At 41.7% G+C, this 26,697-nt stretch overlaps 1 protein-coding gene across 1 annotated transcript; it reads right to left on the bottom strand.

The window, feature by feature from the left end:
* LOC139757473 (uncharacterized) lies at positions 1 to 4,643 on the bottom strand. The gene is made up of 3 exons (XM_071677993.1): positions 4,057 to 4,643; positions 1,646 to 3,217; positions 1 to 1,001 (listed from the first exon to the last, which is right to left on the bottom strand). The coding sequence occupies exons 1-3, from the start codon at positions 4,163 to 4,165 to the stop codon at positions 223 to 225; spliced, it is 2,460 nt and encodes an 819-aa protein (XP_071534094.1). The 5' UTR covers positions 4,166 to 4,643; the 3' UTR covers positions 1 to 222.
* Positions 4,644 to 26,697: the final 22,054 nt, after the last annotated feature.

Below are 26,697 nucleotides of genomic sequence, written 5' to 3'. Positions count from 1 at the left end.
CTGAGATGACTCCCTTCAGCTACCACGTCATTCCATCACGCGAGAAAGGTTCTGAAGCGTGTAATAATGTCCCACTCAAGCGGTCGGATGGTTTCAGAAGAGGTACGACACCTCCTGAAGGCGAGGTGACTTTAGACTTGAGAACTCAAGACCAAAAAGGGACGTCCTTCCGTTCAGCATCTGCAGCGTTCTCTGAGGGCAAGGAGGACAAGGGCGCCATCTCTACCTCGCCATGACTGGCCAAGAATAGGCCACGACGAAGACGCCGAAGACGGTGGCAAAGATGAAGCGGGAGCGGCACAGGATGTGGGAGGCGTGGAGACACTCGTTCTGCTGGTGGGGAGAGCAGGACCGCCGGGGGTCCTCCACCCACGTCCTCCTGAAGACTCGGAGGGAGGCGGCGACGAGAGCCGGGGAGGAGAAGGAGGAGGAGGAGGTGTTCCTCCTGGTGGCGCTCGTGTCGCTGGTGTAGAGGTGTGTGGCGATGATAAGGCCCAGGTAAGTCATGGAGAAGATGAACCAGGTGTTGATGTGGGTGATGTACGAGGTGCCGGGGAGGTCGGTGAGGGAGTCGGCGTACAGCGACACCAGCACCAGCAGGGTCGTCAGGCTCATGGTGCCCCGGTCGCTGAAAGCCTCCGCCGGGATGAACAAGGTGCCGTAGCCGATAGCCAGGAGGAGGGCCGTCGGGAGGTAGGTACTCCATATGTACTGCTGGGAACGCCTCACGAGGACGAGCCTCACAGTGTTCTCCTTACTGCCGGGGGAGGTCGTGAGGGTGACCCGGTCCACGATGTATTCGTCCAGGACTTGGTCGCCGCGGTACGACACCAGCGACGACTTGAAGACCAGGTTCCCCTGGTTGATGTTGGCGATGGTGATGTTGAAGCTGCACGTCTGGACGTCCCACGGGAAGAGGAGCAGGTCGAAGCTGCATCGCACGGCCGGCTGCAGCTGCACCACCTTCTGCAGCGGGTTGTGGCGTCCCTCGAACACAGTGTCTGTGGATCACAGTCACAAGGTTGTGGAATGGCAGCGAGACTCAACGGATCTTTCTTAACCCCCCATGACAGTCGAAGCAAACAAGCAAGCAACACTAAGACCATAAAATGCCATAAAAAGAAAATTGCAACTCCGCCATAATGTATGTGGGGTATAGAGTGATTCTACTTGGACAAGTATAAAAGAGAAATAGTCCATGTTACTTATACTTTAATCACATGAGTGAAGGTGATATCCTATGTGATCAGTGGCTTTCGAAAAACCTACGGCTCTCGTGTGTGTGTGTGTGTGTGTGTGTTAGTACGTTAGTGGTGTGTTAAGTGCTAAGGTTAGTATTTTCGTGTGTGTTAGTACGTTAGTAGTGTGTTAAGTGCAAAGGTTAGTAAGTGCTAAGGTTAGTAATGTGTTAGTACGTTAGTAATGTGTTAAGTGCTAAGGTTAGTAATGTGTTAGTACGTTAGTAGTGTGTTAAGTGCTAAGGTTAGTAATGTGTTAGTACGTTAGTAATGTGTTAAGTGCTAAGGTTAGTAATGTGTTAGTACGTTAGTAGTGTGTTAAGTGCTAAGGTTAGTAATGTGTTAGAACTCAAATCATTAGTTAAGAGTGTTAGTAAACAGATGTTGCGTGTGTTGGGTTCACTTACCATCTCCTTGGATGCTTCCGTTCGTCTTGCGCTTCACCAAGACGGACGTGGAGTGTTCCTGGGCGAAGCCGTAGGTTGGCGAGACGCCCACGCTGGGCTGCCACAGGGGACACTCGATCTCGCTGCTTCCGACGACGTTGGTGTGCATCGCCGGTCGGAGGTTGTGGTACTGGACGCTCTGGTCGTACCACTGGAGGGCCACGCTGAGGTCGAGCAGGAACTTCATCTCCTGGAGGTTGATGTTGATGACTTCCAGGGAGACGCGGAGCGCCATGTCCAGCGAGGCGGAGGGCGGGAGGCTACTGATGTAACCCGGGGGCGTCAACACCACGTCGCAGTGGCGCTCGTCGCTCCAGTCCTCGCAGTCGATCACGAGGTCACACCGCTGGGTCATGCTGACGCAGGAGCCGTCGTCGCAGGTGAACTCCGAGGTGGAGCAGATGCTCAGCGTCAGGTTCCTCAACACGACCGACCCCTCCTCCCTCGCCGGCCCTTCCCCGTAGAAGACCTTCCAAGGCAAGCGACCCACCGGCACGCTGCGACACTCGCACACAGCCAAGGTCTTGTTCGTCCCAGAATCCCAAAGCCGCCAGCGGTCGGCGTGGTACTCGATCCTCAAGAGGCGGAGCCCCTTGAAGTAGATGCTGTACTTCGAGGAGGTCGGGGTGAGGAGGAAGCCGTAAGGGTGAGGCTGGAGGTGTCTCTTGGGCTGGATGCCGCGCAGGTAGAACACGGGCACCACCTCCGGCGTGAAGCCAGCGAGGCAGTTCTCGTTGTTGACGTCGTCCGTGATCCACGCGCTGCCGCTGACCTGCACGGCGCCTCGGCCGCTCTCGTACGTCCGCCGGAGCCGAGGGAGTTCGAAGTCAAGTGTCTCCCCGGTCTCGGCGTTCTCCCAGTGGCCGGAGGTGAAGTTGTAGTTGGCGTTGATCCAGACGGTCCGGCCCTGGACGGCTTCGTGGTCGCATTCGTCGCCGTGGAGGTCCAGGAGGGAGGCGAGGCCCCTAACCTCCTCCAGGCGGCGCGGCAGGTATGGTCTGAGGCCCAGGAACCTCAGCGTTCTGAAGGCCTCGGGTCGGGTGAGTTTGACGCTGACCAGCAACATAGGGGAGGTCTTCGCCTCGCACGGCCCCTCGGTGTGGCGGCGGTAGCGGCCGCTAGGCTGCCACGGAGCGCCCTCCCACCTCACCCAGTCCCCTGGGGCGGCGGTGGTGGTAGTAGCAGGTCCTCCCTGGCACGACCCCTCCCGCAGGATCTCGGCGGGAGTCAGGGCGCGAGACCAGGCCTCCAGACCCGTCACGCTGCCGCGGAAGGACTGGCCCGCCTCGTAGCCGCCCATGAGGAGATCCTGATCCTGGCCGAGGAGGAGAGCTCCTCCGTCAGGAAGGCAAGGGTCCTCCTCCAGCCACGGCCAGTGCTCGAGGGCGTCGCCATCCATGTAGAAGGTGTGGTTGTGGCCCCGCGACCCGACAAGACACACATGTCGCCAGCGGTCCAGCACGTAAAGGCCCTCCACCACGACGCTCTTCGCTCGGCTGTTGAACGTGACGTAGAACTGGAGGGGCGTGATGGCTGTCGAGGAGGGGAAGGGGAGACACACAGGTGTTAAGATGGACACCAGCTGTGCTGCAATAGATGTGTCCCATCCATGGACACACACGGGTGTTACGCGCAGGTGCATATGGACACAGGTGTTAGATGGACACCAGCTGGGTTACGCAGGTGTCCCATCCATGGACATACACGGATATTAGACACAGGTGCATATAGACACAGGTGTTAGATGGACACCAGCTGAGTTACACAGGTGTCCCATACATGGACAAAGACAGATACTAGAGATGTAGATGGACACAGGTGTTTAATATACGCTAAAACATAGATACTTAAACACTGTTGGACAAGTAAAGGCATAACATAACAAAATACAGTCGACTGTAACCATTTAACCTTCACATCTATTCAACTTTAGTGGGACATCGAGTTTAACCTCGGCTGCTGGCACAAGTTTTAACCCTGACCTGAATAAGCTTTGCTTCATCCGAATTTATTTGATTTATCAAATAACCAACAATGCTACCAAGTACAAACTAAAATTAGCATGTATTTTTCAAGCCAATTAGTAAAGGTAATAGCAAGAATCAAACTATAGACCATGTCTGATATCTTCTATAAACTAATCAAAGTCTCTTCTACTCCTCCTCCAACATTCCTTCAGCAAGCCTGTATAAACCAATCGCATATCATCAACACACACACAGGCTACGAGAACCGATCTAATGACACCATCAAAGCACAGACGGGCTACGAGACGGAAGAAAACGAGACAGAAGAATACGAGACAGAACAAATCAGAAGAAACCTTTCCAGTTCGAGGACTGGATCAGAGGCGTACACGAAGAGGGACTTACTGAGTGCGAACATGTTGGTGTGGGTGTCGTCCACGGCGTAGCTGAACACCGTGGCTTTGTCCGTGAAGGAGGAGATGGAGAACGCCACACACACGGTGTATTCAGCCATCAAGCCCTTGCTGCTGCATCCACATCCTCCTCCCGCGTCTCCACCGCCACACGCCACACCCGGGTCACCGGCTCCTCCCGAGGGCGTCCCAGGGGGTAAGACACTGGTAGGGGTGCGAGCTGCTGCTGTGGCCCCTCCTCCTCCGTCAGTAGCCCCTCCGTCAGTAGGGTCTCCATCGAGTGTGGCTCGTGGGAGGCCAGACTCCTCTACCTCTACCTCCTCCTCCAGCTCCTCCTCCTCCTGCAAGCTTACCGGAGGTAGGACGGAGGAGGAGGAGGTGGAGGTCGTGGAGGAGGAGGTCGAGGGGCACGAGGCCGGGTAGAGGAGGACGTAGGTGTAGTCATCGGGAGGCCCCTCCGGCTGGAGGTCGTACACAACCACCGACCCACCACCACCACACACCAGCCCTGCAACCAGCAACACCCAGCATTAACACACACGAATCTGTAACACTCTGTTGTTATCCATAACCCACCACACCCACCCACCCACCTACCCACCCCATACAGGGGTTCTGGATAACCCACCACCTACACCCACCCCACCTACCCACCCCAGGCCATACAGGGGTTGTGGACTGCCTGGTTTTCAGTCCTTTCTGTCCCTCTGAGCGCGACTACAGGCCCACCTGCCCGGCTCTACATACACAAACTGTTTCCTCCAACCCCGCTACACACATTAGATATGTGTGTGTGTGTATGTGTGTGTGTGTGTATGTGTGTGTATGTGTGTGTGTGTGTGTATGAGTGTGTGTGTGTATGTGTATGTGTGTGTGTGTGTGTATGAGTGTGTGTGTGGTTTGTCTGTGTGTATAATACCTATTTGTAGAGATGAGGGAGAGAGTTCTACACTCGTATATGTGTGTGTGTGTGTGTGTGTGTGTGAAGATATGGAAGTAGAAACGTTTAGAGTAATGAAGAATGAAAGTATAAACGTTGAAAGTACAAACGTTCAGCGTACAAACGTTCAGCGTACAAACGTTCAGCGTACAAACGTTCAGCGTAATGGAGAGATCAATAGCGTGTGTGTGCTCCGGTGTGGACACACCCATTAAGACGTTCACTCCTGCCCTCTCATATATGTACATAACCAACTAACCAGTCGATCCTTTTAACCACACACACACACACGCTATCTATCACCCTCACCCTCGGCGCTATCTATCACCCTCACCCTCGGCGCTATCTATCACCCTCACCCTCGGCGCTATCTATCACCCTCACCCTCAGCGCTATCTATCACCCTCACCCTCAGCGCTATCTATCACCCTCACCCTCGGCGCTATCTATCACCCTCACCCTCGGCGCTATCTATCACCCTCACCCTCAGCGCTATCTATCACCCTCACCTTCAGCGCTATCTATCACCCTCACCCTCAGCGCTATCTATCACCCTCACCCTCAGCGCTATCTATCACCCTCACCCTCAGCGCTATCTATCACCCTCACCCTCAGCGCTATCTATCACCCTCACCCTCAGCGCTATCTATCACCCTCACCCGCAGCGCTATCTATCACCCTCACCCTCGGCGCTATCTATCACCCTCACCCTCAGCGCTATCTATCACCCTCACCCTCAGCGCTATCTATCACCCTCACCCTCAGCGCTATCTATCACCCTCACCCTCAGCGCTATCTATCACCCTCACCCTCAGCGCTATCTATCACCCTCACCCTCAGCGCTATCTATCACCCTCACCCTCGGCGCTATCTATCACCCTCACCCTCGGCGCTATCTATCACCCTCACCCTCGGCGCTATCTATCACCCTCACCCTCGGCGCTATCTATCACCCTCACCCTCAGCGCTATCTATCACCCTCACCCTCAGCGCTATCTATCACCCTCACCCTCGGCGCTATCTATCACCCTCACCCTCTCGCCAGATCTGCCTCAAGCAGGAGGAGGAGGAGGAGGAGTAGAGAGGGCGAGGATAATGTTAATTAGAAACGCTAATATTCGCGAGGGACTAGTGTCCATACGTCTCCCTCTCCACTATTTCACTATCATCATAACGAAGACACTATCAAACGAATTATATTTACATTCTCGACTCTATTACCCTTTGTCTTAAAGTTCATTAACCCTCCCTCATCTTCCCTACACTCTATCTTCTTCGTTATCCTACATCCTCACTTATTACCCCCGATATGACTGGCTTTGAAATTTAACCCTAACAATGGCTCAGGCAAATGGCCACCTTCAATATACCCTCGTTAACTCAGGCTTTTAACCTGATCCTTACAGGTTAAATTAGGTGGCCGTCTTCCCTACCCACAACATCTTCACTACACTATATATATACATACATCTTCACTACACTATATATATCTCTCTCTCTTTCAACCACACCTTCGCGACAACTCAAGTCTTTCCTTACCCCTTTGCCTCACCTTCTCTAAACCAAACTCATCTCCAGCGGAAATAGAATCATTAATGACAACCTTCAAGTATGATAAATGGCCCATGCCAGATGTCTGTATGGTTCCGTGCCTCTCCTACGTCTATTAATGTAATATGTTGTTTGTATTTGTGACTAGGGTTACGTACCTGCCCTTTGTGACTGTATTTGTTGTTCATACCTCGTCATGGTGTCTCAGTAAACTTGATTTTGAGGCATTATCATCTACAACTAGGTTACGAGTCGACACACTTATCTAACAACCATATATTACCTAACAACCGTGTATCAAAAATCAGGTTATGAGACGACACAGTTAGCTAACAACCATATATCACCTAACAACCGTATATCACCTAACAACCGTATATCCCCTAACAACCGTATATCAAAAAATCTCCCCTTACGATCCAACTGCTAATTGGATGTAAGTCCCTCTTATCTACTTATGGCGTCTATGTAAACTAATCCTGCTGTTATTTTCTGTAACAAAGTTTATATTTTACTGCTGAAGAAGATGTTCAGTTACTGTTATGAATAAACAATCACATTTATCATTACAGGAATAAGTTAGATAAACATTTAAGATACAGCCATCTACTTTGTTTACTTCCTTATCTTCGATAGACTATCTGTCCTAAAGTAATATAATCTCCGAGGAAATCTATCTATTTCCATCTACGTTAGCTTTCATTGATGTCAAAATTTATAATAACTTTATTCTAATTGTCTCTAAACCTTTTTTTTTTTTACTATATATAAACATTGTGGTTAGGTCTAGGGTATGAGTGTGAGGTGTTCAAAGGAGGTTTAATATAATATTTCGATCTAACATCAAATTGCCCAGAACCAAATTGTGAAATAGATCAGGTATTATGTATATCTATACAAAAAATATGATATTAAATGTCTAAAACCTTGAGACCTTCCTGCAAAGATAAATTGAAATTGATTATCAAAACCCATTGCCAAACCTAACCCACACACACACACACAATTACAAAATTGAAATAGTTAATTTTCTTCGTTTCTGACCCTTGAATACGGTGAATGACCATGTAACAACACTTAAGGAACTCTTATACTTCATTATGAAGGACGTATTTATGTCCTAGTGGCCTACATGAAGTAGCATAGGCCTACAAACACCTTCAACTTCGTCTTCTACCCGAACGTCAAAATGGCCGACTGGGGATATGGCGGGATTATCTTCAGTTTTGTTCGCTAAACTCACCTAAAATGGCGACGACGGCGCCCCCAAGACCCATCTGATGCTTGGCGGTGGTGGTAGCCATGGCTGGGGAGTATAGGGTATGTGGTAGTAGTAGTAATACTAACCTCACTACCACAATGTCGTAACTCCAGCCACCACAGCCACAGTCGCGCTGACTCGGTGAGTGTATGTGAGGTCGCCACTACCCTCCTCCACCACCGAAGCCGCCACTGCCCCTCCACCACCACCACCACTACTGCCCCTCCTTCACCACCACCTTAGCTGAACACCCCCCCATCCCTCGCCCTCGCCCTGGGCCATTGTTACGCTCTGATCGACCATCTCACACAAAGGTCAAGAGAAAAAGAAAAAAAAAAGGAATGAAAAATGGCTTGGAAGCAATATTAATGGCGCAAAAGGTGGAGGGGGTAAAGAGGGAGGAGGGAGGAGGGGCATTACCTACACTGTGAGTGATCTATGGGATAGTGTTACCTCAGCCATTAAATGGTCTTTCCCAGAGCGTTACCTCCGCCATTAAATGGTCCATGCCAGAGCGTTACCTTCGCCATTAAATGGTCTTTCCCAGAGCGTTACCTTCGCCATTAAATGGTCCATGAGAGAGCGTTACCTTCGCCATTAGATGGTCCATGCCAGAGCGTTACGTTCGCCATTAAATGGTCCATGCCAGAGCGTTACCTTCGCCATTAAATGGTCCATGCCAGAGCGTTACCTTCGCCATTAAATGGTCCATGCCAGAGCGTTACCTTCGCCATTAGATGGTCCATGCCAGAGCGTTACGTTCGCCATTAAATGGTCCATGCCAGAGCGTTACCTTCGCCATTAAATGGTCCATGAGAGAGCGTTACCTTCGCCATTAGATGGTCCATGCCAGAGCGTTACGTTCGCCATTAAATGGTCCATGCCAGAGCGTTACCTTCGCCATTAAATGGTCCATGAGAGAGCGTTACCTTCGCCATTAGATGGTCCATGCCAGAGCGTTACGTTCGCCATTAAATGGTCCATGCCAGAGCGTTACCTCCGCCATTAAAAGGTCTTTGGAACAGCATTATCTCCGCCATTAAATGGTAAATGGGGAAAGCGCTCCCTAGGAATGGGTTTACCTACCCATGTAAGAGCGGTATGGGTCCGTGGGAGAACCTCACCTGACCTTACAGGATGAAGTGAGGTGTGGATATATTGCTACCAAAGCTTATTTATTCATGCATAACATCATGGTCTCTCTCTCTCTCTCTCTCTCTCTCTCTCTCTCTCTCTCCTGAATAGGGCCAATGGGTAATAGGGATGGGAGGGGGGAGAGAAGGAAGGGGGAATGGGGGGTTAACATAGAGAGAGAGAGAGAGAGAGAGAGAGAGAGAGAGAGAGAGAGAGAGAGAGAGAGAGAGAGAGAGAGAGAGAGAGAGTTATTGGTGTGGTTGGTTAATTTAGACTTTTAAAAGCCATTTCAAAAGCCATTAAGGCCATTTACGTTTATTCACAGCTACTAATCAAGAAATCTCGAACACTAATTTTTCAAGAATATATATATATATATATATATATATATATATATATATATATATATATATATATATATATATATATATATATCACCTTTGAGGCAATAAGAAAGAGGGTGAGTGTAGTGAGCAGTTGTGAAAGGTGCAAAGACTTGATGGATTTCGAGCAATGATATATGTAGGTGCCACTCTCGTACGAGTGTTCATCTGGGATAGAATCTATTTTCCAAGACTGGCGAGGAATATTGAACACTGTGTTCACAGGTGTTTGTGTCAGGAATGAGGCTGACGGGAGAAGGTGTTTGTGTCAGGTGTATAGCTACCAGGGGCAGGTGTTTGTGTCAGTTATATAGCTACCAAGGGCAGGTGTTTGTGTCAGCTATATAGCTACTAGGAGCAGGTGTTTGCGTCAGCCACATGCCGAGTAGGGACAGGTGTTTGTGTCAGACACATGGCTAGTAGGGACAGGTGTTTGTGTCAGCCATATGGCTACTGGAGGCAGATGTTTGTGTCAGCTATATAGCTACCAGGGGCAGGTGCTTGTGTCAGCTATATAGCTACCAGGGGCAGGTGTTTGCATCAATTAAATAGCTACCAGGAGCAGGTGTTTGTATCAGCCACATGGCTACCAGGGGCAGGTGCTTGTGTCAGCTATATAGCTACCAGGAGCAGGTGTTTGCATCAATTAAATAGCTACCAGGAGCAGGTGTTTGTATCAGCCACATGGCTACCAGGGGCAGGTGCTTGTGTCAGCTATATAGCTACCAGGGGCAGGTGTTTGCATCAATTAAATAGCTACCAGGAGCAGGTGTTTGTATCAGCCACATGGCTACCAGGGGCAGGTGTTTGTGTCCGTCATATGACTACTAAGGCAGGTGATTGTATAAGCCATATGGCTACCAGCAGCAGGTGTTGAGTGTCAGTCAGGCATATGACTACAAGGGGCTGGTGTTTGTTTCAGTCATATGGCTACCAAAGTGCAGTTGTTTGTGTCCCCTATTTGGCTAATAGGGGCAGGTGTTTGTGTCGACCATGGTCATCACCAGTAGGGGGAAGGCGTTTGAGTCAATCGCAGCCACCTTCTCTACTCACGGTGGAATGTTTTCAAGCAGAAAAGTCATACTCAAACTATAAGTTCTAATTTCACTACCAGTTCCTGGCTTCACTTTGGTGTGCACTCGGCATGACCAAGGTGTAAAAGCCTTGTGAATAATGCTGATGTAAAAGACTATAAATAATACTTTATGGCTCCTGTCAACAAGTACAATGCTGGAATATTTTTCATGTCTTGATTTGATAATAAAGTGATTTTGTTATGTGACAAGTCACTAAAGGTCTGAGTCTGGAGAGTGATGATATACAGCTACAGCAACAGATGAATGAGATATCTTGTGGTTGCCGGAACTTCCACTTTTACAAGATTTTACCACCACAGGGTACAAAGTTTACTCGTTGGTTGGTTATTTGGGCCTTAGGCCCATCAACTGCCAGGGTCACTAAAACTGTCAAGTTATAAACACCATTCGATAAAAGCTTGAACATATGGACCACCTCCTTTAGGTTTCTAAAGTAAAATTCCAGCAACCATATATAATCTGTGTATATGGTCCTTCGGTCCTTCATGGTCTGAAGCTAACCTAGAGAGGTCAATACACTTGGGTGTAGTCAAGCACCAGTCCCAAGACAAAATAATATACAGCAAACTGTCATCATCCTAACTGCAGTGGGCTTCCATAAGACCGGATATTTCAAAAACCTCATGTCCTAACATCCATACTGGTATATCCAAGCACCCATATATATTCACGAACATAAGGATTTATCTATAACAAATATAATATGTCCATGTCTAATCACAAAGAATGGATTGAATAGAGTCTGACTGAAGAAAGGAGGCTAAAAATATTGTCAGGCTTCACTAATTCACTATCCCAAATAAAACCCATCTTTCATATGCATAAACCACACATCTACTTTGAAGTGAATGACCACCACCTAAAGTTGAATCATCCATTCGACTCCATACTCATTCACAACTAACAGTTTTAAACTTTAATGAGTGTAATAAGTTTATTTTTTTCTATAAAAAACTAATAAAAGAGGTTGTCAACAACTGTGTTCACAAAGTCTTATTAAAAAAAATTAGTTTCAAAAGATGACAAAAATGTGTTCACTGAAGTAGAACCGAGAATCATTTGTACCTTTAAGTATAATGTTGATGTTAGTTATCCTCTCCTCTTACTACTCCTTATCTAAACTGAACAAAGAACTGGATCCAACACCTATCAGTGTCAAGATTACAAAAAATGACAGATTATTTCTGAAGGACTCATTGCATAGTTATATACAGCTCAGAATCTTAAAACACTGAGAAAAGATTTGGTGATTGGATTGTCTCGCCTTTCTCTGCGAGAAATTCTTTGGAGTATAACTAACCAACAAGATTGTTCATTTCAACATAGGTTATGTGGTGATCATTGCGAATGAAGATCACCACACCATATAGTCATGAGGGTCAAATCACCGTCATTAATCATAATGCAGGAGCATTTGGCTCGTCTAAATGTTTTCTACAGGTACCCATATTAAGATCCCATGACAAGATGGCATCGCTTGAAATCCATAGTCTGTCTCAATTAGAGGAGAGATTGCTTGAAGCCGAATTTACTTAGTTAAAGCAAACTACTGAGCAGCCTGGAATGCGAAGGCAGGAAGCCAGGCAGGAGCATATGCATCTTTACAGGAATGCTTTTCTTGTTACTGTACAAAATGAGGGAGCCCATTGTGAAATGACAATGCCCAAGTATTCAGCCTAGTAAATTACACCTGAAACACGCTCATTTTTTTTTCTCCCTTGTGAAAGATATCGCAAGATGAAGAGCAACTTAAAATAACAACTCCTGACTTTGCTTGCCAAGGAGAATTATATTCATGTATTTTGATGTATGGTATCAGTATTTTATAGCTTTACTACTAATTTTTGTACTTTTGAATAGGTGCACTACTGTATTATATTTCACTTTCACATGCCAGACAATGTACTGTGTACTGATGGATGCATACATAAAAACAAGAAGGCCAGTGTGGCTTATGCTGTCTGCAGCAGTAACTTCCAAACTTTAGCTTCAAAGTCAACTCTTCTAACCAATCAATCACCTCACCTTACCACCTGTACTTTCAAACTGTCACTGTCCTTAAGTGGCCTATGTTCCAAAATGGGCATACCTGTCTTTAGCTTCCATCAAGGTATATGTGATTTGCCGAATAATCTGAAGACCCTATAATCATTTCCAGATTCTCACACACAAACCAGCAATTCAGCACACACTCTGTGGCACCACTCTGGTACATTGCGATCTTTTGTCAACAACAAAGTGTTAGTAACTTGTTGAACACATGCAAAACCTTGCATTCACTCTCAGATTCTTACAAATCAGTGACTCTATACACACTCCACAGCACCAAATCAGTACATAAGAGCAAATTCAAGTAATCCAGTAATCAGTGCACAATGAAAGAGTCATTACTGTTCGTACCCTAAAGTGTCTGAATACCCAACTTATCTTCGCCTTCACAGTACACCATCACATACTTGCATCAGATTTACAGGAATAATAAAAGAGACAACTGTATTCCAATATGATTCATTTTTAGCACTCATACAATGGGGAAACATTTGAATATAAATAATATATATCTAGCATTATCTTTGATAGGAAACCCAACTACTTTTCACAGTTGACCAATAAAGCTACACTCTGAAGCAAATAACACCCTCCTGATATCTAAGCTGAAGCAATAGCCTAAAACCTGTCATTAATGAAGACTAAAATAATGCCAACATGAAGCCTTATCAGGCTTCAAAATTTGAAAAAGCAACAGCTTGAATATCAGGTGTACAAAAAAAGATATATATATATATATATTTAGAGGTCGTGTTACCCCACAGGAACTCATTGAAAAGGAGTCCAAAACTGTACATGTGGGAAGCAACAAATAAGTAACAAATGATGACGATGAAAATTCAAAATATACAACACCCCTATGTGATGCAATCTTATCAAATGATCATTGGAAAATGGTCCATGACAAAATGTTACATGAAAAACCTGTTATCCATTGTAATGCACTCCACAGGGTAAGGTGACAACCACCTGAACAATAAAATGCAGTTGAACTGATGGTTTTGGAATGAGGTTGGAATAACTTGAGCACAATGATGTATGATAAATACCATAATGCTACCCAATCCATGGAACACCACACGATCAAGCAACCCCAGTAACAGATTTATATTATAAAACCTACTTCATTTCAATTTATATTACAAAAGCTCGGCATAATATTATGAATGTTACCTCCAAACTGCTCTAGTGAAAGATGACCAAATTTATGGTTAAAATAATTTGTTTACTTTAAACACTACATATGACACATTGTCATGGGAACTACCAAGGGGTGTTGACATTTTGACTACACAACACCTTCAGTCCTTGTTTTGTGAACATCAAACTAAGCGAAATCGTAAAGTCTAGCACAATACCTGAATCTGATTTTACACATTCTACATAACAAGCTAAATGAGATGATGCTTGCAGACACTAAGTGAAGTAATGTCTATACAAAATAATACATCAACTACTTGCTACTCACCAGTAATCAGTATAACTTCTAAAGTAAAGAAAACTTATACAGCCAAACTTAGCCAAACTTCTCATACAATTCTTCCTGCAAGCAATCTAGTTAGCAAAAACTCTTTCAGTTCCTGTTCCTCCACCAAGAGTGTCCCAAACTCTGTTCTCTCACCTGAACTTAATTTCCCTTCCCTTCCCATAATTCTTCCAGTCCCTCACTTCACTTGCGTGTACTCCTCTTGGTCAGACTTCATCATTTCTGGCCTTAACAAACATCAGCAAATTTTCTTTTACCTTACAAATACCCTGTCTTCTGCATTATATCCTTTCATTCCATTTTTCACGAGCACACACACTAATGCAGCCTCTTGAATATGTATTCGTTTTCCTTGCTTTCACAACTGCCATTCCTATCACTTAACATTCATGTTACTCACATTAAATGAGAGACAGTCACCATCATGATGCATACTAATCCTGTATTTACTTAAAATTTATTCCAGACATCTATATCTCATCGATCATTCTCTCTCAAATCCCTCTACCTCCACACTCCACTCTCACTCAAGTGCCAATTTCTTTAAAACTCCTTACCCGTTACTTTCTGCCAATGCAACCACATTTCAAAAAGCTAATCCCTTGCCATGGAACAGCAGCAATCTAATTCTCTTTGGTCTCCTGCCAGCTTTTTTTTCTCTGAATTTCTATTACCAGCAGATCCAAGGCCATATCAAAAAGAAAAGTTCAGTTATCAGCATACACAGATTCTTTAGCTAGGCAAAGATACAAATGAATTAATATTCTACGAATTATGAATCATTTCATACATTCCAGCATGTATGGTCCATTAGCAGTTCTCTATAAATCCAAATCATCTCACACTGAAATGCTTCTATAATTCAAATCCTTGTTGCAAGAGCCTTTGCAATCATTGTGCTACATAAAAGGATGGAAGAGATAAGAACAAAAAAGATATAGGATATAAGCATTTGCATCATATTATGAAAATATAAAAACATAGATCTGAGGTGGACTGACCTATCTGTAAAAATGTGCGATACAGCTCAACTTCTGTGGTCTAGAAAATTCAGTCTTAATTATATACAGATACATGACCAACAAAATATTTTCTGACTTTAGAAAACTGTTGAACACTTCTGGACAAGACTTCTTGTTCAGAAAATTCTAATAGATTCAAAGTTCTTCATTATGAATCATGAGGAACATTCACACAGATCCTAAAATTAACAGTAGCGGCATTATCTACTATGTCGTCAACTCGGAATTAAGGACTAAATTCAAATACAAATTTTTCTACTATCCTGAAGAAATATCAAGTACATTGGAAAACTCAAAAGGTAAAAGCCATAAGAGCATTACATTTGTACCCCAACTTAGGGTGTTCGACTTGAGCCATTTGTCACACATGAAAATTAGGGTATCTTATCAACTTGTAACAGGTATGCTTCATACTGTTGGAAAATTTGAAAAAAAAAATTCCCTTACATTCAAAGGTATGAAGTAATCTTTTCCTTTAATAATAAAATATGTCAGCATATTTCAAAGTATTTTGTACTCTTCACTCATACTTTAATGATGTCACACCAAAATGCTATTTGATTTGTATCCCACAGACTGGCAAATAATGTTTGTATCCTACTCGACAACAGTCGGCTTGTAAACAAAATATTGCATGACAAATGCCATGGTGTGTGAATGCTGCTGTACCTGTAACCCCATTATCTGAAAACTCTAAAGGGCAGTCTTATTAGTATGTCTGCAAGAAATGTCAAAGATATTCAAGAGAATACAAGATAGATGGCTATCATTATTTATGTAAAATCAGAGGTGCTTAGGTTTGATGAAAGTGAGAAACTTGAGGCTGTAGCTTGTGTATTTAAGGAAATTAGTAAGAAAAGATATTGCACCTCAACAAGTGTCTAATGTGGATGAGACTGGCTTATTTAGGAAACAAATGATTCACAGCAGCTGAAGACTAATTGATAAGCTACTTGGAAGAAAATGTATGGGAAGATCTTCAGTTTAAACTCTTATTAGTGTTATGCAAAGTCTGTATTAACTATGATATAGCAATAACTGGTAAATCAAATCATTCATAGGGTGATTTAGACAACCCCAGTACTCTCACTCTACCCCTTTTCCAGTTCGACAGCACCTCAAGCCCTTAATCATCATGTTTTACAATAAGTTCCATTAAATATCTACAGGGGTTCAATCAGATAATTCAGGAGGTGACACAGACATCCCTCCATCTCCCAGTAACCTACACTCGATTCCATTTCATTCAAGCAGCAATTCTTACCCTCCCCTATCATAACGTTTTTGTCAAGATTCCAATAAATATAGTCTGCATTAACTATGACATGGCAACAGGTACTGAATCAAATAATTCAGGGGGGTGATGTAAACAAGACTGGTCCTCCTCTCTCATTCCTTCTCATTAACCTTTAGTCAACCCTATCCCATTCCAGCAGAAAACTTTGATATTCAGTGAAAACCTACCGAAAAGGGTACTTTTCAGTACCTCTTTCAATAAGTTTTCATTGATTATCAGTTATATATCATATCATGAAAGAGTGTGGTATAATGTTGGTAAGTTATTTCTGATAGAGTTCATCCATAAGAATTATACTGGGAAAATCTTTGCTCGGGAATGTAACCCTACTTATAATGTGAGTTTGAAGTGCTCAGCTTGTGACATTTCAACATGAAAGGTCTTCCAGGAACGTAACCCGATCACAAGTCAGGGATAGGTGTACCAAAAATAAAGCTACTTATGTGAAATGATTGAACAAAAGAGGCTAAAGACTATATATATATATACATTTTTCTACCATACTTCACACACAGACAAAAGAAAATATGTTCAAAGAGCATGAATAGAAAGAAACAGCAAAATAACTTTATTAGGAGGGGCTGCCTCCCACCTGCAGACACACTTGCTCAAACTCTGTAATATCTCTTTAAATATATAACAATTTATGCGGCAATTAACTTGAACTGGCATATCAAACTTTAAAACTTACAATACGATCCTTAACAATAATCTTTCCTCCATATGGAGAGTCATCTTGCCATCTATACAAACTTAATTCAACACTATAACATACCTCTTTATTCAAATATATAACAAATTATGATACACCTCATCCTGAATTTGTATTTGAGACACAAAACCTTACAGTATGAACCTTAACTATCTTTCTCCTTTACAGTTAAATCTAGTGCTACATTTTTGCAAACAAATCACAGATAAAAGCTAAAACTTTTCATGTCTTATGTTTCAAAAAGATCTCTTCAAAATGTTATCTCCAGCTGCACAAAATAAAGTGGATAACCAAATATCAGGTTTACTCTAATAACAATCAGCTACTAGACACTAATTTGCTTTGATAAATTCACCGATAATCTTCCAAGCATGACCCCCCCTCTCCTGGACACAAATCTGTCACTAGAGACCTCTATATGGGCATTGGGAATCATCACTTAATCTACGTCACATCTAATCAATAACAAGTATTGCTTCATGATACAATATCCATACCACCATGTCTCAAACTAACCATATCAAACTGACTACATGGATTTCTCTAATATTTGGCACACATTTTGGAACTTGGAATGAGGTATATTACAATTTTTAGATCATTCTGAAAATGGTAGCATGATGGATGCCAATTCTATCCAAGTACAATAAGGACCAATGTTATTTATTTTGGGGAAAAATAAAAAGTTATCAGTAACTCATTTTAACGCACACAAAAAAATGGATTTATATTAAATCCCTAAATATCTCATCCCTGTCAAATATGGATGAAATCCATGCCAGCAACTTTTGTTCCTACATTAACAAATGAAAGCATAAAAATATATATATATATATATATATATATATATATATATATATATATATGAGAAGAATTGAGGTCAAGCTTTTTATTTCGCAATCAAACCATGAGAATGCAATGTTTCACACAAAATACATATCCTGGAAATGAGACAAATTTCCGACCAGAAATCTGTTCAGAAAGAACTAAGACATTCAGTGAATCAGTGCTTTGGCTGCAGATAAGTCTTCTCACACCTTAGATTATCTCTTCTATAGAGAGACGTCCATAAAAACACTCTTGAATAAACTAAGAAATTACACCAATCCTGTTACATTCGTCAAATCTGCAGGAAAAAAACACAAAACACCACAAAGGAGTAAAACGTATGTGTACAATACATCTGAGCTACAAGGAACTAATGTGTGAACTGCTCCAACTATAATCTGTTTTAATGATGAAACTCAATCAAACATACTATTACTTAAAACTTTTATTTTGTGAATATTAGTCCTCTTTAATGAAGGTTCTTCAAATCTTTCAGATTTAAAAGTATCTACATCAACATACTGAATCAGTTTTGTCTACGAGAAATTTGATTCGAAACTGGAACTGGCTGAAATACAGTTCCTTTCCCTACACAGGAAGCTTTTTGTATTTGAGTTTACTCTAAAGTGAAACTTTCTCCTCATACATATGAATCCACATAAAATCTATCAGAATGAAGGACAGATATAGATATTCTGAAACAGTACGCAGCATCTCTCATCAAGGTATGCAACAATCAAGAGATGTTCAAATTGGGCACAAAAAAAATCCTGAGTCAAACCACTATAGAGGAGGATACAAATCTGTTCAACACTTTATCAAAATACAAGTTTCTGTTGTTTCTTTACAGTTGACATACTCCTGTTTCTTTCCTTTTCTAAACAATGTAACATAACCAAAATGCATCCAACTTGCAGGACTGTCTCTTTTCATTCTAAAAAAAAAAATCTTTATACCTAAATGATGTCATGCAGTATGTGGAATGTGACAGATTTATTTCAATATGAGACTGTAACTTGGGGTTAAAAGTAGGTGTTTTCTGTGGTCTTCTGGTGAATCAAAAACAGATAAAAGAACATTGTAAATGTTTAGATCTGTATCATTTCGTGGCCCCTTATGAATTACTTACACAAGGAACCTTGACTGCATCAGCCCAAAACTACAGGACTTGGTAGGGGTTCAGTAGCCAAGCTCTAAGTGCAGTGAAAATTATTAACTGGTTCACCTAAGAGATTATCAGGTGTTACTTTCAGATGGTATTTCACTGCTGCTTGCTGAACATATGAATACATCTAAAAATAGTCTCTACTTATTTACCAAATTTATAATTTGGTGCAAGACCAATATCCAAATATATTCAGTGGATATACATTTGCATTATTACCAAAGACAGCATTAATGGATCTGCGTAGGTCTCCTGGATATGACCATTAGCTGAGTATATGAAAAATAAATATATTTACAGCATGATGAGCAACCACGTTTACCTCAACACAGATCCAATCTTAATATCAAAAGTTCTCTCACTATTCACATAAAAATGCATACAAAAATTACATCTAAATAGTGTTGTCTTTCTGAGGCATTGCAGAATTATAGATTACAACATATCTTAACAACAATCCTGTCAATGTAACTTTAAACACGCTTAGGAAAACACCATGTACATACATGACTGCTTTAAAGTCGAAAATAATTTCCTTTACACAGTAGTAACACCAAAAAAATAGTTCCACTGTCAACAAGTGACCTGATAACTTATTTACATGGGTATTAAATACAAGGACACGCAAAATCTTTCATCATAAGCTTTCATAACTGCAGAGGAATGGGTTATTGTAAGCTTTACATTGACTGCATATTAAAGAGACTAGGAATCATGGTTTAGTAACTGAGTCATGTGAAACATTCATTGTATAAACTCATTTTTCTACTTATTTCATTCACTTCTGTTGAAATTTAATTTCTGTGACTTTACACTTTTATCTGAACGACAATTTCAATTTGACAAGCAATTACTGCACAAAAGGTAATGCCACATATGTGACTAAATGCTAAAATTATCAAAATCATACCCAACAAAAAGGAACAAAAGGAAAAAAATTTGAAACAATAAATTTACACAAGGTGAGTGGACAGAATTCTATCTACAAAAGAAAATACAGTAAAACCCCATGATGTAATTAATGATGATGGAATTTAGGTCTAACATATCACAAGTTTATGCTGTAGTCCTCTAATTCTAAATCAGCTCATTCAACACTCAAACAAGATTGTCCTGCAAGAATCTGTTCCCTCCACTAATTGCTCCCTCTATGTTGAGCGTATAATAATGATCAAGATACCCAATCTCTACTGGTACAATTGCATGTTGGATATAAATGTCATGATCATCCTGAAAACTTTGCTAAGAGTCCCCAATTCCCACGAGTCCCTCCCAGAAGAACTGCTTTGACCAGATCCATAGTCTGTGTTGCTCTTGATGAAAAGCCATTCAGGACATAAACTTCAGAAAAGATGCTGGAAGTCCTGGTATCTGTAATACTAGCATTACAACAGGTTTGGGCAAAAGTAGCAGCAGTAAGGAGAACATTATAATTGTACCAGGCAGTGTGGTACTGTCACAGCCAGAGTAAGCCTCCATTGTAGGTATGTCTGGCAATTTCGAGAAAACACTGACCCAAAACCTTGCAAATGTTGGGTCTACTCTACATCTGACAGATCACGGTTGAGTGCCCTTTAATCAATGATTTCCAAGTAAACGGTCCGACATATCAAGAACTATGTGACTATTTCACTGATTCTCTTGAAGATATTCTCTTACTCCATCCAGAGTTTACTCTGTCTTCAGTTATATCCATATCCTATACTGAACTATGTAGCTGTTTTCATTTTTGTGTACAGTACTACCACCCACTAAGTTTGTAATCAAATCACTGTATGTACTATATATCATATATCTAAATGTACTCTGATGCTCTTTATTATCATTACCAATGTCGATAGTGCTGCTCCCCCTTTACAGACAGGCTAAGGGACCCTTAACATGTTTGGGCCCCCAAGGTCTACCTGTAACTCTACTCCACCAATATACTGAATTGTATTCATGCTTGCCTCTGCATATTCCATTATATGATCTTCAAATATCACTGAGACATTTCATCAATGTATATTCAAACAAATGAAGACAATAAAAAGATATCATGCAAATACCTCAATGATAAGAAAAAATTATGTACAATAGGCAGAAAAATTCTTTGTCACTGCAGAAATCCTGGCATTCTGCATTGCCTAACAAGCTCCAAACACAGTCTGTGGTTCCATAATGTTATATCACTGTCAACAATCTGCTGTATCCCATCACCTCACATTTTATGATGGTTTTAATTGACAAAATCTAAAAACATGCCCAAAGAAAATGGAAACAGCATAACATATATTGTACTGTATATTCTAAAGACAAAGTAAGAATAATACCAACCTGTACCTCACAAAGTACTTCCAATTAGACCAAAAGAGAAAAAATCCTCCATAAAACCCCTGTAATCCACAAATTCTACTGATATCAAAAGAACCAAAAGTTACAGAATGTCAAAAAATAGCAAGTACACTTGGTTAACAAGCAAGCTATCACACCAATAAGAGGAAGATGGAAAGGCTTACTCCAGTAAAAAGAACGCTAAACCATCAATGAGAAAGAAAGGAAATATCATTCCATTAAAGATAAGGCAAAGTATCTGACCACAGATGCCTAGAGGATGAAAGGGATAAATCATAATTTATTAAGGGTAAAGAAATTGATAGGGACTAAAATGAAGTAAAATCACACAAAAAATGTAAAAAATGGGATATGAACTATTGAAAAGCATCAGATGGGTATTCCAGCATCTTGAGGTCTCTTTCATGATCTTTCCTTCATACACTCAACACCCACACAAAATAAAAATGCATCCAATACAAATCCACCTAAATGTGCTCAATAATTAATTCTATGCAAAAAGGTATAATTCCCTCTCTCCCAAGTCACTTCATAACCATCTACCGACCACCAAACTAAAGTAACTATTAAGAAGTTCAATGGAACACCTCTTGTTGCCTGCATTGCAATATAGTTATCAGGTATGAAATAGGAATGGGTGAAAATATTGCTTGAAGATACCCAAGATCTATTCAAAAATGTTATATTTTCCTAAAGCTATGGCCAGCTTAAGTTTCAGGTTAATTACTCAGGCAATATCCAAGCTACACTTATCGGTCTTATGTCATTCAATTGTCTAGATGCTGGGAAACAAATGAATGAAGTATAAAGTTTCATGCATTTCACCTGATCCTTACAGACAGGGTAAAATGCATTTTCACTATATCATGTGGTGACTCTCGATGATGGACGGACAGAGAGACAACAGACAGATGGAAGATGGACGGATAATGATGAAGGTCAATGTGATTGTTAAGTGTCTGTCATACATTGCAGGTAACACGCTAAGCTCATCTGTGCCTCGCACTTCAGTGGCCTTTGCTTACAGATACCCCAACATACAGCAAATATCACGGTGACAAAAACACATTCTATCTATCTATCTATATCTCTGATGACCATTCCCTTCAGGGCTCCCTCAAGAGGATGTGCAAGGCAAAAGTCTCCATACCTACAATGCTGCTTCTTAGCCTTTTAATGCCTCTCCCTTAAAAGGCCACTGTCAGAGGGTGACTCTAGCGCAGTGTTTCCAAAGGCTACAAAACATATTCTTGCCATCAAACACTAAACAAACACCCTCACTATCCAATCTTTAACTCAAAGCAACTAGACATACACCAATGGAAACTACATACCCTAGAAATGCACAAGGTACATTCATCTACACTATGAACAAAACTTATCTCCTCAACATTACAAACTGATTCAACATATCACAGGGCACCTCATGCAACTTCTACAATGAAAACAGCAAACACCTACTCCTTAACTGCCCTGTATTCATCCCACTGTGACAAACAACACTCACCACATTCATTAACCTATTAACCCAGCTGGTGGACACAGATGGCCTGCTAGGCACTGAGGAAGCCATACATTCAAATGGCACTTCCCCTTTAGCCACCCACTTCCTAAAGTAAATATATGCACCTTAACAAAGCTGACTAGAATAACTTATCAAAATTCTCTTCTGACTTTCATTGGGTAACTTACGGATTCTTGTGTGTTGATGCTTTTGTCTCCGCTAAACGCATAACATAGGTTATTACTGTGAAGATTGGTTTACTCCCTCTTCCGCCAAGATGAATCTTCTTCCAATCTATGTTCAACCCTTCCTGTTCTAAGGCCATGCACATAAGGGATCAGGCATACTGGACTTTTAAAAACATCTTCCTCCAACTCCCATTCAGTATCTATCACTGCCTGTAATCATTGTAAGTACATTACCCATAAGGCAAAGTATTCCTGTATTCAAAGGATGTGCGATAACCTCCCCTCACTATCACTGATAAGTCTTTCTGGTCTTTAGCTAAAGGTATCGCAAACAACTTCTGTCACTCTGACCTTTCCTTCATTCTTCCATTCTGACTACTGCAGCTCTCTCTCCCATAGACAAAGCAACTCTGGTTCTTATTTCTCTTCTATCTCAACCTTGGATGAATATTATTCCTTCACACCCTGGTGTTACTCTTACTAATCCTATGCCCCTTCCAGTAATCTCTTTGTGAACTGTTCAAAAAAATGTGCCTCTAAACATCCCTGTGCTTACTCGTCTGTTACAGTTCTGTTTTAAAAGCAGAACTTTTCCTTCTTCTTGGAAGCATACATTGGAACATCACATCTTGAAGAATGGTGACCATTCTTACACCTCAAACTATCATCCTGTTGCTTTGACACCTACCATATCCAAAGTTTTTAGATCCCTCCTCAGTTCCCATATCCTCAGCCATTTTGAATTGCACAGTCTCCTCTCTGATCACCAGTATGATTTCCATGAATTGAGATCCACTGGTGATATTCTTTTCTATCCACTGGTGATATTCTTTTCTGTCTTATTAAGTTCTGGTCATCATCCCTTAAAGATTTTGGGGATCCTATATAGAGATGAGACCCCAATCCCACACCCTGTCAAAAGCTTTGGATAAGTCAAGGGCAACTATGTATAGAATCCCCAAAATCTTTCATGGATGATGACCAGAAGTTAGTAAGATAGGAAAGAATATCACCACTGGATCTCAATTCATGGAAACCATACTGGTGATGAGAGAGGAGACTGTGCAATTCAAGATGTCTGAGGATATGGGAGCTGAGGAGGGATCTAAAAACTTTGAAAATGGTAGATGTCAAAGCAACAGGATGATAGGATGAGGTGTTGGAATGGTCAGTGTTGTATCATTGGCGAACAACAACTGACTCACTTCCCAGGCCCTCTCATCCCCAACAGAATGCATACTCACCCCTCTTTCCAAGACTCTTGCATTTACCTCCTTCACCACCCCATCCATAAACAAATTAAACAACCATGGGGACATCACACACCCTTGCCAAAAACCACCCTTCACTGGGAACCATTAACTCTCTTCCTACTGATACACATGCCTTACATCCATTATAAAAACTTCTCACTGCTTCTAGCAGCCTTCATCCCACACTATGTATTTTTAAGACCTTCCACAAAAACATCTCTATCAACCCTATCATATCTCCAGATCCATAAATGCCACATACAAATCCATATTTCCTGAAGTATTTCTCACACATTCTTCAAACATGTCTGAAGCACACTGCACAAACTCTCCTCTGATCACTTACCTATTCTAATAAAACTTCACTAACCCACCCATCTTACACAGCTGTAAAATCAAATATCAAAAAATCACAAAGCACACAGAATTCAATTTGTAAGACTTCATTTCAGATAATTTTCCATCCCTAGACCATGCCATCATCATGTTTCATCAACACAATCAACCAAGCTAGTTAAAAGGACATGAGAGCAATATACCACAAATTTCTCACTGCAAGATCCAGAACTTATAAAAGAAAGTAACATGCTCAAACAAACCCATTCACCATTAAGAAAGACCATGGAAGAGATCCAAACTCTAAACAATAACATTACCAACATATTCATTGAAAAGGAAACAGCAAACTGGTACTTTCTTTAATGTGATAAATCATAAAACCAACAACACCCAACTATGCATAATGACTGAAGATAATTTGTATCTCCAGACACAAAGCATCCTAAACCAACGTAAACTTACTCATAAAACAGTACTCTTAAATTAACCATGAACCTACCAGACCCATAGAGAGGGCTACCATGCAAAGCCTTTATAAAGTCCACCCTGAAACAAATACTGGCTCTGCCTTCACCTCCACTGACATTTGCAACTCAATTAAAACCTTAAGGAGCTCCCTTGCAACAGGCCCTGGCAACATATAAAACTTTGGTGTAATTGTTATCCTAATACTTACATATCTTCAATCACTCTTGGCTACACAAATCCTAAAATTTGGAAATTGTCCCTCAACCTTGCTAAACAAAATAATCTTACATTTATTCACATTAACTCTTAACCTTCTCCTTTATCACACTTTCTCAGACTCAGAAACCAGCTTCTACAGTTTCTCACTCAAATCATCTAACATTGCATTGTCATCAGCAAATAGTAACTTCTCATCTCCCTGGACCCCTCAACCCAAAAGACTACAAGACTTTCCCCTTCCTCAATGACTCTGACATTCAACTCCTTCACTAGCCAATCTATAAATAGATTAAAAATCATGGTAATAAGCACCACTGTTAAAACCCAACTTCACATGAAACCAACCATTCTTCCCTCTTCCTAATCACACACTTGCTTTACTCTCTTGCTAAAAACTCGCCACTACTCCCGGTAACTTTCCTCCCACACCATGTATTTGTTAATCTTCCACAAAGCATTTCTATCAACCCTAGCATGCACTTTCTCCAGATCCATAAAAGCCACATACAATCCCTTCCCTTTCTGGAAGTATTTTTCGAACAGATTCTTCAAAACAAACACCTGATCCACATATACTCTACTAATCCAGAAGACAGAGTGTTCCTTCCCAGGCTAATAGTCTGTGCATTCTACCACTGCCTCAATCACCACTCTCTCATACAATTCAACAAGTACACTCAATGACCTTATACCTCTGTAATTCAAACATTTACTTTTATCTCCCATGCCTTTAAACAATGGCACTATACAGGCATCCTACCAATTCTCTTCATGAGCCATACATACATGAAAAATCCTAGCAAACTGATTAATGATACAGCCACTTCCTTTCTTGAGAAATTCAGCTGCAATCCCATCCACTCCAACTTTGCTACGCTTCACCTTATGGAAAGCTTTCACCACATCCCTTGGCACAACTCTCATTTCACATTTCCTCGACCTAAACACCCCTCATCTGCCACCCTATCATATGACACATTCAACAGTCACTCAAAATACTTGCTCCATCTCCACTTCACCTCTTCCTTATCTGTTACCTATCACATAAACGTGTAAATTTTTCATCCTCATTACTACATGGGGCTGAAACCAATATGAATAATGTAATTCTCCTGATAACAGAACATTATTCACATATCACATCTCCCATATAATGTTTGTATTCCAGAAGCTGCAGTTCAAACATTTCTAAAAGATTAAACATACAACATTCCATAACAGAACTTAAACACGAAAAGCAAACATACACAAATTGAAAATACAGAAGCATTGTTAACTTTATTGTATATTTTCAAGTATTCACCCTATTATCAAAGTAGATACAATCCCAAATAGTAGGATATCTGGAAGATGATAGACGTGAGGATTTTAGTTCACAATCACAACAAACACATTAGTAGCAC

This window comes from Panulirus ornatus, chromosome 27 (genome assembly GCF_036320965.1).
Source record: "Panulirus ornatus isolate Po-2019 chromosome 27, ASM3632096v1, whole genome shotgun sequence".
Taxonomy (NCBI): Eukaryota; Metazoa; Arthropoda; class Malacostraca; order Decapoda; family Palinuridae; genus Panulirus; species Panulirus ornatus.
The sequence above is the reverse complement of the archived record's forward strand: the minus strand, read 5'-3'. Positions and strand labels throughout refer to the sequence as shown.

Coding starts and splice junctions, on each gene's coding strand:
- LOC139757473 (XM_071677993.1), bottom strand. CDS start 4,165: ATGGCTGAATACACCGTGTGTGTGGCGTTCTCCATCTCCTCCTTCACG. Junction 3,218..4,056: donor CACCAACATGTTCGCACTCA/GTAAGTCCCTCT, acceptor CCTCCTCGACAG/CCATCACGCCCCTCCAGTTC. Junction 1,002..1,645: donor CGGAAGCATCCAAGGAGATG/GTAAGTGAACCC, acceptor TGTGATCCACAG/ACACTGTGTTCGAGGGACGC.